Raw genomic sequence first — 15535 nt, forward strand, 5'->3', positions numbered from 1 at the left:
ATTTCTGTATTGTAGTGGTTCTCACTTTGAAGCCAGGTTTACCCATGAAATAACATCTGGATAACCTCACTAGTGAAGTTTTCTGCCTATGTTGATCACATGATATCATCTTTAATATTGCCTGACGAGGGTTTAAATACTGTTTCGGAATTAATTGTTGAAACCAATGCTTTGGGGCTTTTCTCAAACATCAAATAGTATCAACATTTAGTCGGCAAGCGACAAAGATTTTTCCTTTCATGATTTATTTGCTAAAATAAATCACTAAAATTGCATATGAAATTTGTTATTCAAATTTCATATGCAATTTAAACTGCCATATTCTCGTATTCTTATTTTTGTAATGTACTGTCATTCTTTTGTCATTGTTGAAGTTGAGTGGTACTGATTAGTCAATGTAAATAATTTCATTTCATTATAATATTCTAATAACTTTAGACTGAATTTGTCTTTTTGATTAAAATTGATTAGTTCTTATGACTTACATCAATGAAATGGACTAATCCAATTCACAGATAAGACTGGGAAGCAGGAGTTACAAGGCACTTTCAAGTAAATTGGATTAAAATATGGGTTCTTTCTTTTAACCTTTCTTGACTTTAATATGAGGACAGTCCTATTTCATTATTTTCCTAAATTTAAAAGTTTATGTAAGTGTAGAGATTAAAAGAATAGCACAGATGTTTTTTTGATAAAATGATTTTATTCCTTTGGGTAATCAAAAAGACCTCGCACTCAAATGTTTATTGTAGCTCAATTCACAATCGCATAGATGCGGAATCAACTCAAGGGCCCATCAATTCATGAGTGGATTAATAAAATGTGATGTATGTTTACCATGGAGTACTACTCAGCCATAAAAAAATAAATTAGTGAATTAATTTTGCAACAATCTGGAGACCATTCTCCTAGGTGAAATATCTAAAGGATGGAAAACAAACACCACATGTACTCACTAGTAAATTGGAACTAATCGATCAGCAGTCATGTGTGCAAATGGAAGCAAAACTCAAGGGAAATCGTGCAGGTGGGAGGGAGGAAGAGAGGATGAGTGAAATCATACCTAATGGGTACAATGTATACTATCTGGGTGATGGGCACACTTATAACTTTGACTCAAGCAGTACAAAAACAATCCATGTAACGAAAACATTTGTACCCCTGTAATAGTCTGAAATTTAAAAAAATATATAAAAAATAAAATGTCCTTTCAAAATGTCAAAGTAAAAATAAAAAATAAAAGAATAGCACAATGGCTGGTTTAATATGCAAAAAACCCACCAAAAACAAATTTTGTGTTTTTAAACATGAATAGGCATTGCAAGGTATACTGTATTTTGAAAGTCTTAATATGGTAAAAATAGTTTTAATTAATTATTAACCTATTAAAATAGGTATGAACAATTATCCCTAGAATATCTCATGTATGTGAGGATTGGTAGGTTGCACTTTAAATTGGTAAGAGTGTTTTGAAATTATTCTTTTTAGAGTTATTACTGATCATTATAAATTCTATTGGCATTTTTTTCAGAAACTTGCTCTTCTGTATTATGTACAACACCTGAAACTTGTCTTATTTACAAGTAAAGTTATGTCTAGCATTGGCTCTTCCTTCCCATGTCAATATTGCATTGTTAATATTTCTTAGCTTGCCCGTCTCCAAGCTCCAACACAAATATTTAAACAAAACATCAGTTATGTGAAAAGTGAAAAATGCCTTGCTTATCCTATTTTTCCTTCCTTTTGTATTTACAGATGTCATTCACACTGTAGGGCCAATAGCCAGAGGCCATATTAATAGTTCCCACAAGGAAGACCTTGCAAATTGCTATAAATCATCTCTGAAGCTGGTGAAAGAAAATAACATCCAATCAGTTGTAAGTAGTTTTATGTTCCTATTTCCTATTCTTTTTTAGCTTTTATGTTTTGGAAATCAATGTTGGCTAAAAGGAGGTGGAAAATCATTTCCAAAATTCTAAAAACTAAGGATCTTATTAAGTTATGTAGCCTGTTTGCTTATCACATCTCTACTCTTTGGTGTGCCCTAAATATTTGCTAAGTTGTTCATGACATTTCAGGATTTAAAACTAACCCTAGAACTGGAGCTATCTCATTGACTTTCTTCTGTTCATTTTGCCGTTTACTTTCTTTTGAAGAAAGTAAGGATGATGGTAGTGGCCAAGAGCTTTAAAGAAGTTAAATAGCAAGTTCTGAGTTTGTTACAACAGTGTGCATTTATTATATATTGTAATATATAATTGTAATATGTTTGTACATGTTTAAGGTTCAATTTAATCTCTATCTAAATGTGTCAGTGTGCATGCAGATAGACAAAATGCATGGCTTCAGAAATAACTTATTTGCAGAAGTTTATTCTGTGTGTGTGTGTGTTTTGGCCTGAAAGTTGTTCTTTTAAATTTACCCTTCCTAAACTGTGACTCTGTAGTTGGGTATGCCACATCCCTTCTAAGTTTTATCAGTTTAGATATAGAGAGTTCAGAAAATGTGGATCTAATCTGCTTCCTTACCAGTAGGCTGAGATGAAAGGAATTTTCTTCTAGTTGGATTTGGAGGTATTTATTCACCTGCTTTTCTTTTGCAACATGTTCTACCTTTATTACATCTCAATTACACCAGGAGAATAAAACTATGAGAAAAATAGACTGTAAATACTCAATAGGAAGTTAATTTGGCTGGAATCCCTTGGTTTTTGTTTTCACGTAGATTATAACCTTACTGAAATTGTGGGGCAGGAAGATAGTTAAACACTTGACTTCTTAGCAGACTGAATGGATCTTCATTGCTTAGAGTTCACCAAGGTGGTGGTTTTATTATTTGCATGAAGAAAGACTGAGAATCAGACATGTTTAGATAACCCTGGATGGTCACTAAACTTTTCATGCATTATTATAATTATGAAGTGCCTTTTTCAATGCAACATTGGTGAGTTTGCTTGAAATAAGAAAACTTTTTGCAAGCCAATTATACAGCCTTTTTAATCTTTACATAATTGTTAGCAGAGCTGGATATTTCCTTTCACTCTTTGATTTTAAAAACTTTCTGTTTGCAAATGGATCAATACGTAAAGACCCTATTCTCTTTTAGAAGAGAAAGCTGAAATTCAAAGATAATGGAGCAAAGTAAGCTAGAAAACGAGTTGGTTAATTTTGTTCTCTATAGGAAAATAAGAAAAATCAAAACAGGTGTGCACATTAAGGGAATAATTAAAATTTTGTCAATATGGTTTATCGATTTAAAAAAGTAAGAGGCTGAAGTGCTTGGAAAATGGATATGTATAGAAGTTTCCAACTTGGGAAATATGGATTTTGAGACCTGTGGAGAATTTGCTAATGAATTCACTGGCATCTCTAATGATTTGTTTTTAAAAGCCAAGGAAAAGTAAGAAGTTCATTAGAAACAGTATAAAAACAGCACCCATCCTTTTAGTAGAGAAAAGAATCCCAACTATAATTATCTTAATCATATCTATTGTGTTGTTACTACCATTAGATAATGAGGATGAATTACAGACTAAGTTAACTTTTATCAAATGGTCTACAGATGGGCTGAAGCAATACTCTAGTCATTCTGGGATTGAAATTAGATCTACCTTAACATCATTGATGATGATTTTAAAGGATCAATTACATGTTGCTTGAATAAAATTAGCAGGTGATGCTGAACTGAATTCATTCCAATATTAGTAAATAAAAACGGAGATGGAGGATATGAAAAATGTGAAAGTGAAATGTCCAAATATTAGTTAATCACCACGCTCTTGCATGGTTGACTGGAGTTGCTACCAAATGTCTCTTATTCATGAAAAAATAAAAAAACAAATATTCTTTTCTCCCTTCCCTTTCCTATCCTTCTTTCTTTTCTTTCTTTTTTGAAGGAGGCAATAGGGCTTTCTACTTCATATAGCATGTTATGTTCTTGACCACTATCAAGTAAATAATACGACCACTATTAAGTAAATGCTAATACTAATGTCATCAAGTCCTGATTATTTGGGGGGAATTGAAAATTGTTAGAAACTTGATTAGGACTGGATACATGATTTATAGTATAGGCTTGTACTTTGTTGACTTATCACAACGGGTAGAGATGGTTAATATAAGAAACCTAGTTATTAAGATGGAAAATAAACTTAACTTGAGCTCATTTATATAAATGTCAAAGAAAATTTCTCATAAACTTTTTTACCAGAGTAGCTTAGTGTTTGCTCTACCAGTTATTACTGTGTGATCATAGTCAAGTAATGGCAATATTTTGTAGCCTCAGTTTCCATATGTAAAGAATCAGTAAATTACAACTGTGATATCAGACCTATCCAACTCGTGAGGCTTTTATGGTGATCCGTTAAGGTAATGAATGTAAGATAACTGGAAAAATGCAATTCTCTATAAAATATTTGGCAATATTACTTCAAGTATAAGATGTTTTCACACTTTATGATTTGATAGTTTAGGAGATTGATATCATTCTTGCTTTGATATCTATTCTGAACATGAGATCTCTAGGCAGTTACCATGTCATATCTAGATGTCTTTAAACTAGCATAAATTATTATAAAGTATTCAGTTTGTATATCGTATCATTTAAGCAATTAAAACTTTTACTAATGTTCTTAATATTACCTTATTCATAATTATTAATAATATAATTGTTAACATTGCCAATTGATTTCTACACTGACAATAGTATGGAGCATAGCATAGTATTTTATTGCTCAGGAGATGCATTGCATTAAATTATATTATGTCACTACCTGTATTGAAATCATAGTTTAATTTTTAACTTAAAAAGTACTTATATTATTATGGCTTCCCCCACTGTGGTGTTGTGTGGCAGCAAAGCTACAAAAATGAATAATGAGTGAATAGTTGAGGTAGCAGATACATGTAAGAAAGTAGCCATAAGGCAATATGGTAAATACAATAATGGGAATGCCTTACTTTATTGGTCCAGATCAACTAGGCTGCACTGTGGTTACAAATAACCTCAAAATGTCAGTGGCCTACATTCAGAGACCTTGGCTTATGGATAGTTCATCAGCTTACAACCTCCTCACTCATAAAACTTAGAATTTACAAAATCACACACGAACTTCTTACTGCCTCAGCATAGAAGTGACATGCATCATTTTTTCTCCCATATCATTGGCCAGAACTATTCACACAGCCCTGCCTGTCTGCAAGGGGGCCAGGGAAATGTCCAGGAATAAATTAAATATTTGACAGGCACCACTTGTCTGCCAAAGTTAAACCAAGAGCTTTAGGATCACAGCAAAAGAATCCAAGATATATGCTTTTACTCTAATTTCACCAACAGAATAGATTCTTCAATTTTTAACTAGATACAAAACAAATAGCATGATTATTTATTTACTTAATAAATACTAATAAGAACTACTATGTACCAATACATTATTATTAGGTATCTTCTAAGACATAGAGGGTACAATGGTTGCCTTTAAAAACAATCTGTCTCAATCTGACCATCCAGACAAATAAATGGACAAGATCATCATGTCTATTGTGTGATTTGAGGGTACTCTGGAGTTCTCTCATCCCTTTTAAATATCTTCCCGTAGATGCCTGAACTTCCATAATTAATGAGTAATTTATAATGGTCAGGCTTTGTTCTTTCTCTGCAGTTTTCCTTTAAAATGCAAATACTCATGAGATCAGTAGATAATTAATTTCCTAATACCTTAATATGAAAAAATTTATCAAATCACTTTTCACTTTGCCAGGATAAATTAGAGAGTGATAAAAGTACTGAGTATTTCAGCCTGGGGGAGGAGGAGAATTGGAAGAAGGTCTGAAGGGAGATGGAGAGAAACAGAAAACAGAGGGGGGGATAAATAAATTTCACTCACCTCCCACTTTTGCTGAGAAGGGATTATTTTTAAACAAAAAATGGGGAAATGTTATAGTCACACATAATTACCTAGAAATACGGTAGTGATTTGGGTGTTGGCTATGTTGTTCTTTTTACTATGAAAAAATATTATACCTTTTATTAATTTAGGGAGAAAATTTTATTATATTTCCTTCTTTTATGCATTCTTTGTGATGGTTTTATTTTCTATACATACCCACACGTTTTCTTTAGATAGTAAAAGAAAAAAATAAGTTAATCAATAAATCTAATGGCTCATTTTACACTGTCATTTCTCTTCTATGAATGATTATTTACTGCAGCTTTATTAATATGAAGAAATATTTAAATTTAGAATTTTAATAATGATTCTCCTTCTAATCTTACCATAAATAGTTTCAAATGAAAAAAATATGACTAATCTTTCATGCCTCCTAGACATAGTTTGTGCAAGTTCCTTATTCCTTCCAACTTACTCCAAATGAAATTCAGTTATTTTTCTTTAACCATGAATTTCCCTTGGGCAATAAAAGATATGCAAATTGATATTTACATATATCCTTGACAACCTTGAGATTATTGATTCCAAGGTAGGCAAAATGTAAGACACCATGGAGAGTATAATTAGAAATAGAATGATTTGGAAATTGGGATAGGAAAAAAATGTTAAAAGAAAATCAAGGAAGGTGCAGATTACCTCTGTAAAACCTTAGGAAAGATAAAGGCATGTGTTAAAAAAAAAAAAAAAAACAGACCCAGGTCTTAGAACCACAGTATTCTATTGCATGTGATCAAGGGAAAAATGAATAGTCAGACTGGTGAAATCCAGCATCTGAATTATTTTGATTTCTAGAACAACAGTGTGCCCTAAGAAAAGTAAAACTACACATGAACACAATATTTTTTTGACTGTTTAGTATCTAAAACATACAAATGGAAATTGTGTATATTGGTGAAAGCTCAGGAGTGAGCGTGGAAGTGAAGCCAGAGGGGAAAATTCCTGAGGAGCAAAAGATGGTAAATGAAAATTAGTGATCCTGTATCCGTTATCACTAAGCGCTGGTGTACAGGAGGATATAGACATTATCTTATACATCATAATGTCTTTTTTCTTTTTGTTTGTGAGCATAGAAGTGTTTCATAAGGAATATTGGAAGTTATTCTTGACCCCTATTTCTCCCCCTTTTACAATACAGTCTTAAATTTCTCTATGTCAAATTCTTCTACCATCAGGTTCATTTACAGGAAGCTAATCCATGCCATCCAAAAAGGATCACAGTAATTTCTTCTCTCTGCATCAGTTAAAAGGTATAGATTCATATTTTTCAATGACATTAAGTATTCAAGGAAACCCCTTTCACTGATGAAATACAGTGCACCCAGTTTGACATTCTTCAAGTGACATGTAATAAAATAAATGTTTCATTAAAAATGATCATAATCTGAACATAAACAAGATTTTACTTAGGTTAAAAATTATTTTCTCATGAAGTCTAACTAATAATTTACATATGAATTTGGTGGTTTTATGTTATGATGGGCAGACTAAAATTTGGCAGTTTGTTTCAATGATGTGTGCTATTGTAATTTCCACCAGCATCATGCTAGATGATTTATTGAATAGAAAAAAAATATAAATGTTCACTGGCAGGAACCACTCGATGCCAATAGAGATCCCCCAAAGTTAGGTGATGTTCCCTCCATGAGTCATAGATCTCGAGAAGTATTAGCTTCTAATGGAAAAGATGATGGACCTGCAACTTCAGTGCTACCTCTAGGCATTGTGGCAATAGGTGATTTTGGAATTCTGCATTTAGTTGCTTCACTCTAGTGTAGGTTTTCATTTTAAGGCGTAGCCAAGTGAATCTTATTTTCTTATACAAGTTCCCTTCTGAGAGGGTTGCCATGGCAATGAGTTCTCAGCCTGAAATTCTTAAATGTTGGTTTTATTTCATTATCTGAGTTTCCATTACAGGCCACATCAATCAATGCAGTCCCCTATTCAAGAAGATTTCTGCAGCCTTAAAAAGCTGACCCTTTAATTTCTGCTTTTCTGCCTAACTTGATGTCACTGTTTCCCAGTCAGCTCTTCATCTCAAAGGACCCTCTTCTGCAGAGCCCTCGGATTGATCTTTTCCAGTTTCCTTTTAGGCAACACCTAGTCTTGGTTCTCAGCTGTTTCTTTTATAAAGGATGATGCTAAGTTTCTGTGTCCTTCCTAGTTGTGTTTCTAACAGCTGTGTGACTAACGATACTATTGATAAATAATAAGAATGAAAGCATTTTTACATTTGTGCTTCACTTTACAGTTTACAACAGTACGTTCCTATACACACCTCACTTGTTAGTCAAATTCTCTAGCTAGCTGCCTGTGTTTCTTTGATTTAGCCAATGGGGAAAAATGCTAAACCAAGATTTTTTCCTTCCCCTTTTTTTCCCTACACTCACCCTTTATAAGCTCCCGTAGTTGGGCATGGGGGTACAGAATCTGTTTGTAGTAATACTCTCATCGGGTCATTATTATTGGGAATGATAAGTGACCAAGGACAGGCAGCAGGGACCAGGAGGAGGAAGAGCACGGAATGATGGCAAATCACAGATTATGCCTGGGAAACAAGTAGTTATACACCCAAACCCACATTGTCAGCTACTGCACAATTTGTGCCTTCTGGTGCCCACACCAGAGAGACAATTTGAGTTAGAGGGATGAGATTAATCATTTAGCCGTGAAACATATTAATAACAATAGTTAATACTTTTGAACTCTCAGTCTGTGCCAGGCACTGTGTTTTACTCATTTAATCCTCAAAATGATCCTGAGTTAGAAAATGTGGCTTCTTCCATTTTACAGATGAGGAATATGAGCCAGAGCCAAATGACACATATTGTGATACTATTTCTGTACTCGCTAAGCATTGCGCTCACTTTCCTAACTCCATGCATTCCGTGGGTTATGACAATGACCCATAGTGTTATAGGTCTACATAGGCCTCATCCCAAGCAAAGTCAAGTCTTACCTCAAACAAAAAGCAGAGGTGAAATTCAAACTAAAGTAGTCCAAATCCAGTGGCTATACCAATGAGGCTTTTCCTTTTTTTCTCTGTTGTTATGTGCTTTTTTTTGCCTAAACCCGTGGTTCTCAGCGAGGGCAGTGCTACCCTCAAGAGAGCAGTTTGTGAGGGTGGTGTGGGGCAATGACAGCAACTGAGGGTTGTCCCTAGCGTCCTGTAGTCAGGGACAGGGACGCTGCAACACGTGAGCTAGCCAAGCGCACATTAAAAAACCGTCCCTCCTCCCAAGCAATGCTTTAATGTTTTGCCAGGCAGTCATATAAGTGAAAACCTATCTATAAACAATAGGATACGTCAAAACAAAAACTTTTTTTCTTTGTTTGTTTTCACTGTGTCCTGAACTACCCTGAAAATTAGGGGAAGCTTGTACTTTGCTTAGCACTTTACCAAGAGTGCGTGAGAAAATCATGCTACAGAGGGCCATGCCCCCGAGCCAGTTGAGTCCCCAACACATCACACCTGTTTTGAGTCTGCATTTGTAGGTGTTTTTCCATGATGATTCTACATAGTGAAGCAGATTATCTGACAATTTCATTACATGTTCTAGTGCAGTCATGCCCAAGCCTTTACATGTTGAAAATAGAATTTTACTATAATTACTTTCCTTTTATATCTCTTTCCTATTACACTTATGGCACTATATTGATTTTTTTTAAAAAAATTGATGTGTTGTCTTAATTTGACTTCCCCTGGAAGCAGACCCTGAGCCCAGGTTTTGTGTGCAAGTACTTTATTTAGGAAGCGATGACAGGAAGCAGTGGCAGAGAAATGGGGAGGTGAGAAAGGGAAGGAAAGGCGGCCAAGAAGGGTGGGAGGTGTTAGCAAGGAAGTTATCCCTGTGGACAACTAGGACTCAGTCCTGCTGGGGAATTCTGAGGGACCATGCAGAGCATGCCTAGGACTTGTCCTGTCTGAGGGAGGAGGAAAGCTGGGATATTCATCTTCCACTTCCATCAGTTGTCTGAGGACTGCTCCGGGGGCATTAACTCCTCTGCATATTTTTAATCCGCCCCGTGTGCAGGCTGCGAGAAAGCCCACAGGCAGAGAGTGATGTCAAGAGTGTTTGCTGGAAAATGCTGTGGGTGGGCATGTACTAGAATGGTGAATCCTGGGCAGATATGGATGGGACACTGACACTTTCTGCTTCATGTATGTGGGTGAGTTTTAATATTTATAGATGTCATTTCAGCACAGGAGGAGGGCTTTACAGAAAACATTTGTTACAAAAAGGGCCTGATAAAGTTGCGAACCATTGACTTAAGTTAAACTGAGTTTGTAATAGGGCAAAGCAGCATTCAGTATGCTAAACACAGATGGCTCAAAGATTTTTATTCTTGAACTCAGGCATCCAAATTCTTTGCTGCTTTGATTTAAGTAGAGTGTGATATCGATGTTATAAGGACAATAATTAATGTGACTAGTGTTCTAACCTATAGGATACATCTAGTTAGGAAAGTGAATGTCACGCTTAGCTAGTGGAGAAATAGTGTCACAATATTATGTCACCTTAGTTGAATTTTTTTCAATATCTCCTAATACTAAACTTTGATTCATCATGCAAATTACAGAAGAGTTGGCCACCGAAGGTTGGATGCATGTAAAATTTTTCATCACTTTACATATTAGAGATGAGCAATTTGGTTAGAAAGTTACTTTTGATTTTATTGTAATATAAGGATTCTCGCAAATTACATCTTCTTTTAATGATTTGGGAAATACATTATCTTCTATGTTATTCAAAATCTTACAGTATAACTGTGACCAATTCTTTCTGTAAACATGTCTGAAACTTTTTGCTTCATCTCATCTATAGTTTGAAAAAAATATTTTTAGTCACTTATATATTCTCCAAATATAAATCTACTAGCAAAGACCAAGAAAACTATATTTAAAATGAAAGTATAAAACATCTTATTTTGGCTGGATTTGTCAACCTAATTATTTTCAGTTCTTTTATCAGGCTAAGAAACATTCCCAAGAAAATCATTACTGGTTCCTACAACAATGTGTTCCAGAGGAAATACTGGCCCAGCACACTGTCAAAGAAAGTATATTACAGGGAAATTTGTATATAAACTGTAAACAGATTTGCAATGCAAGCTTTCATCTTGAGTGCTTTATTTTTCCCTGACCAGAGCAACATTATTAGATCACTGTATCATGAGGAAATAGTCAATTCGAAACACGGACCACAAAGTCCCGAGCCTGCCATTATGTTTGAACAACTGGGCAATTCTGGCATATATCTAGAGGGTTAATAGTTTAGAGCAAAGGAAATGGCTTTAAACTGTATATTTTTTTCTTGCAAATGTTCAGATTTTTTTTTTTTAGGAGAGCAATTTCAATGTGTAGAATCCAAGCTATTCTTAAGCTGATGAACTGAGAGACCAAAGGAGCAAAAACAAATAAAACCAATAAAATTTTTTAAATAAAAATAAATCTGTCAATGGCAAGAAAGCTCTCTCTCTCCACTTGTTTATGTACAATTCAATGGAGTTGCAAACAGAATTTCTTTTTTAATGGGAAACATGTCACAGATTGGGTTCAAGCCACACCCTAGATATCTTTTCTTTGTTTGTTTTATACACACATAACACACACTTCTAAAATGTGCAAAAGGTGAAATATTTACTTTATTTGGTATCTAGTCAAAGTCGTATAGTTTTGTATTTACCATTATGGATTAAGTTCAGCAGTATGTTAACCACTTAGATTTTAGCCTATATGAACTGAGTAACTTTAGTGCAGTCTCTCCATCTCTTCTGAGCCCATGTTCTGGAAACTTCCTTGCTGCAAGTATACTAGCAGGTAAGCTATCCCAAAGATTACACAACAGAAAAGCTTATAGACTAAACTAAGAGGCATGACATACATAGTTTATTGAATTAAGGGGAAAGAGGTCAGGGGAAAGGGAGGGTTAGGTTAACTCACGTAGGCTAGGTGACAAGTTGAATGATTGCCTGCCTCACTCCCAGTTACTCTGTGCTCATATGCCTTCTCTCTCTACTATCTCAGCCTTCTCAATGATGATGAGGACCAGAGCTGAGGTCTGAGCAAAGGAGCATGGCAGATGCAAGTACCTGGGGCCAGCAACACACACTTGCTCTATCAGACAGACATAGGGGAAAGTGCATCTGGCTAGTAGCTCATCAATTAGTTGGTGAACAGCAGTGGGTTTTACCTGTCCTGTATTTCTATGTGAGAGAAGGCACAGAGCCAAATGAGATTATAATGGGTATCACCAATGGGAGGTTAATTTAGGGACGACATTGCTGTCAACCTAGAGGTGACATGATTCGTGATTCATGCTTATGACTTGGTCTTACCATTCCTTTTTATTTAGAGATAACACTCTTGTTTGTTCCATCCTTTTTTTAATATCACATAGCATATCTTAGAGGTTATTAACTTAGTACTGTATTTAACACATTTTATGATTTCTGCCTATATCTCAAAACCTATATGCTTAGTTATTATTAATACTTAACACATGAGTTTCATACATCCCATTTGTTTTTCTTCTGTAGAAGAGTTGAATATTCTGAAATCATACAACAAAAACGTTATACTTTTTGTATAAAATGGGATGACATATATCAGTAAATGATTATTGTAACTGGATGATCAGTGAGTACTATGGGCTGAATTGTGTCCCCCTGAAATTCATATATTGAAGTCCTAACCTCAAATGTAATGGTATATAGAGATGGGGCCTTTGGGAGGTAATTAGGTTTAGATGAGGTGATGAGGGTTGGGGCCCCCTAAAGATGGGATTAGTGCCCTTATAAGAAGATACACCAGAGAGTTTGCTTCCTCACATTCTCTCTGCCCTGTGAGGACACAGCTAGCAGATAGCCATGTGGAAGCCAGGAGGAGAGCCTTCCCAGAGGAAAAACGTCTATGAGAACCACCTTGATCTTAGACTCCCCAACTTCCAGATCTGTGAGAAATAATAAATTCCTATCATTTAAGCCACCTGGTCTACAGAATTTTGTTCTAGCCTTCAGAGCTGACTAATACAGTAGGTGTGTGGGTGGTCTTTATACTATTCTCACTATTTTTTATGTGTTTAAAATTTTCCATAATAAAACAAACTTAAATGTTTAAAAATGTAAAAGAGAATGATAAATGCTTTAAATTCCTTGGGATGTTTGGCTGCCCTGAGGACATAAGGACTCATGAAAATGTGGTCAGCAGCGTAAGGAGCAGGTGATATGTTCTACTGCTTAAAGTAGAACCAATTTTCCATCAGATTCATGACACATGCAAGAAGTTGAGTTGTGCTTCCCCCTCCCATCAACAAAATGTAGCTAGATCCTTGAAGACATGTATCAAATAGAGGGAAAGATACTAACTTTATAGTGGAGAAACCAACCCACCAGATACCACCACAACCAAGTGATCAAGGTAAACATCATCAGTAATGAGACATATCAACATTATGAACCTTTTGATATGATGGACTAGGAAGGGCATTACACCACTGCTGTGGTATTCTTGCAAACAGCATAATTACAGTCCAATAATGAGAAACCATGAGACAGACCCCAAAGGAGGTACATTCAACAAAATAGCTAATTAATGCTCTTTAAAATTGTCAAGATCGTGAAAGAAAAGGAAAGACTATGTTTGGTTATTTTTCTGTTGATATGGTATATTACATTAATTATTTTTCAATATTAAACCAGCCTTGCATTCCTGAGGTAAATCCCATTTAGTCTTGTGTAATTTGTAATTCTTTTTATATGTTGTTGGATTCTTTCTGATAATTTTTTGAGAGTTTTTGCATCTGTATTCATAAGAGATATTAGTCTTTAGTTTGCCTTTACTGTGATGTTTTTGTCTGTTTTTGGTCTCATGTCACGAGTTGAAAAGTGTTATTTCCTCTTCTATTTTTGGCAGAGAGTTTATGAAGCATGGTATTAATTCTTTAAATGTTTGGAAGGAGGTTTAATAACTTTTAAGATATTAGATAAAAACATTTATTTAGCACATATTTGTGGTACCTAGTAAATGACCAAGAAACAGTACTACCTTAGAAAAAGGTAAAAGGTATTAATAGAAACTTATAGAGCACACATTTTGATTTTTAAATTTAAAATATTTGCTTACAGATTTTATTATTACACAGTGGCTTTGCCAAGTGTTACAGGTTATATTCCCAGAAAATACTCTGGGATGGAGGTTAATGCAGGAGGTTAATAAAGGCATGCTTTTCCAATCAACATCTGCAGAAGGGAAGAGGAGGCAGAATTGGGCAGAGGGAGAAGACAGGTGATGATGCAGTCTGTGTGGAGCATCTGCTGACCCTATTTGGAGCTGTAAAGCTGAGATATTTGTTCCAAAATTATTCCAAGTTAGTATGAGGAATCTAGATCTTTACATTCTGATACCAAGCAGTTATTGGATGCAGGCTGCACCCAGAAAGGAGCGTGATCTTGGAGGAAGTAGTTCTCATTAGTCAAGGGCAATTTCTGGTGAGGGCTGTCTGCTGGCAACATTCCCTGCAGCTGGGGAAATGCATCCTTTTATCCTGCAGAGAGTCTAGATGGTGTATCAGTGGCCATCACACCAGACACCAGATACCAGTATAAACTGGGATTCTTAAACTGAGCATGTTCCTGCTCCAAAGCCCAATTTATTCAACAGTTATATATTCTTTCTTGTACAGGATTTTTTTTAATTTAATGGCTATAGGAAAATGAGAATTGAAGCAAAATACTTTTATTTTTTTAAGAAAAACAAATAAAAAGGACAGTAGGCTGATGCCTGGGTACGGTGGCTCACTTCTGTAATCTTAGCACTCTGGGAGGCCAAAGCAGGAGGATCACTTGAGCTCAAGAGTTTGAGACCAGCCTGAGCAAGAGCAAGACCCTGTCTCTACAAATAGAAAAATTAGCCAGGTGTGATGGCAAGAGACTTAGTCCCAGCTACTTGGGGGGCTGAGGCAGACGATTACTTGAGCCCAGGAGTTGGAGGTTGCAATGAGCTATTATGAAGCCACTGCACTCTAGTCAAGGGTGACCAAAGGAGACTCTATCTCAAAAAAAAAAAAAAAAAAAAAAAAAAAAGAAAGAATAGTAGGCTGAGAATCCTGTGTTTAATCATCAGAGCAGAATCATTTTGATCCATGTGCAAATAATAGAACCGCAGGAAAGAATCATTTGTCCTAGGAACTAACCCAGTCCTTTTCTATCATATACACTTATATTTCCCTTATTGCATATTCTTGGTTGTCTGGCTTATTTGCAGGAATAAAATACACACACCCAGATCAATATATACATACCTTAAATATATACGAAGGGGAGATAGCTTGTGCTGGCTTGTGAGAGCTGATTATTAAAATGTCAAGAACTTTGTGAGCTGATTGTTAAAACATAGTCTTTGTTAAAAATTATGTAAACTTACAATTTAATAAATTATATTAATAATGTATAAATATAATATATATAAATAATGTGTATTAATTATATTAAATACAAAGATAATAAGTACTCAACACACATCACTTCCTAATTATTTTACTATCTTTTACTACTATTTATGCTCTTGGGTTTATTTCTTTCTATGGTACC

General features: G+C 35.0%; 1 protein-coding gene across 4 annotated transcripts in view; it reads left to right on the plus strand.

Annotated features, from left to right (window-relative positions):
• MACROD2 (mono-ADP ribosylhydrolase 2) overlaps positions 1-15535 on the plus strand; it is a 1707340-nt gene that overhangs the window by 990071 nt on the left and 701734 nt on the right. For all 4 annotated transcript variants that reach the window (XM_069495843.1, XM_069495844.1, XM_069495845.1 and 1 more), the window contains exon 6: positions 1756-1877. In XM_069495843.1, the coding sequence (XP_069351944.1) occupies positions 1756-1877 (122 nt within the window). The remainder of the gene's footprint in view (positions 1-1755; positions 1878-15535) is intronic.

Source organism: Eulemur rufifrons, chromosome 20 (assembly GCF_041146395.1).
Source record: "Eulemur rufifrons isolate Redbay chromosome 20, OSU_ERuf_1, whole genome shotgun sequence".
Lineage (NCBI taxonomy): Eukaryota > Metazoa > Chordata > Mammalia > Primates > Lemuridae > Eulemur > Eulemur rufifrons.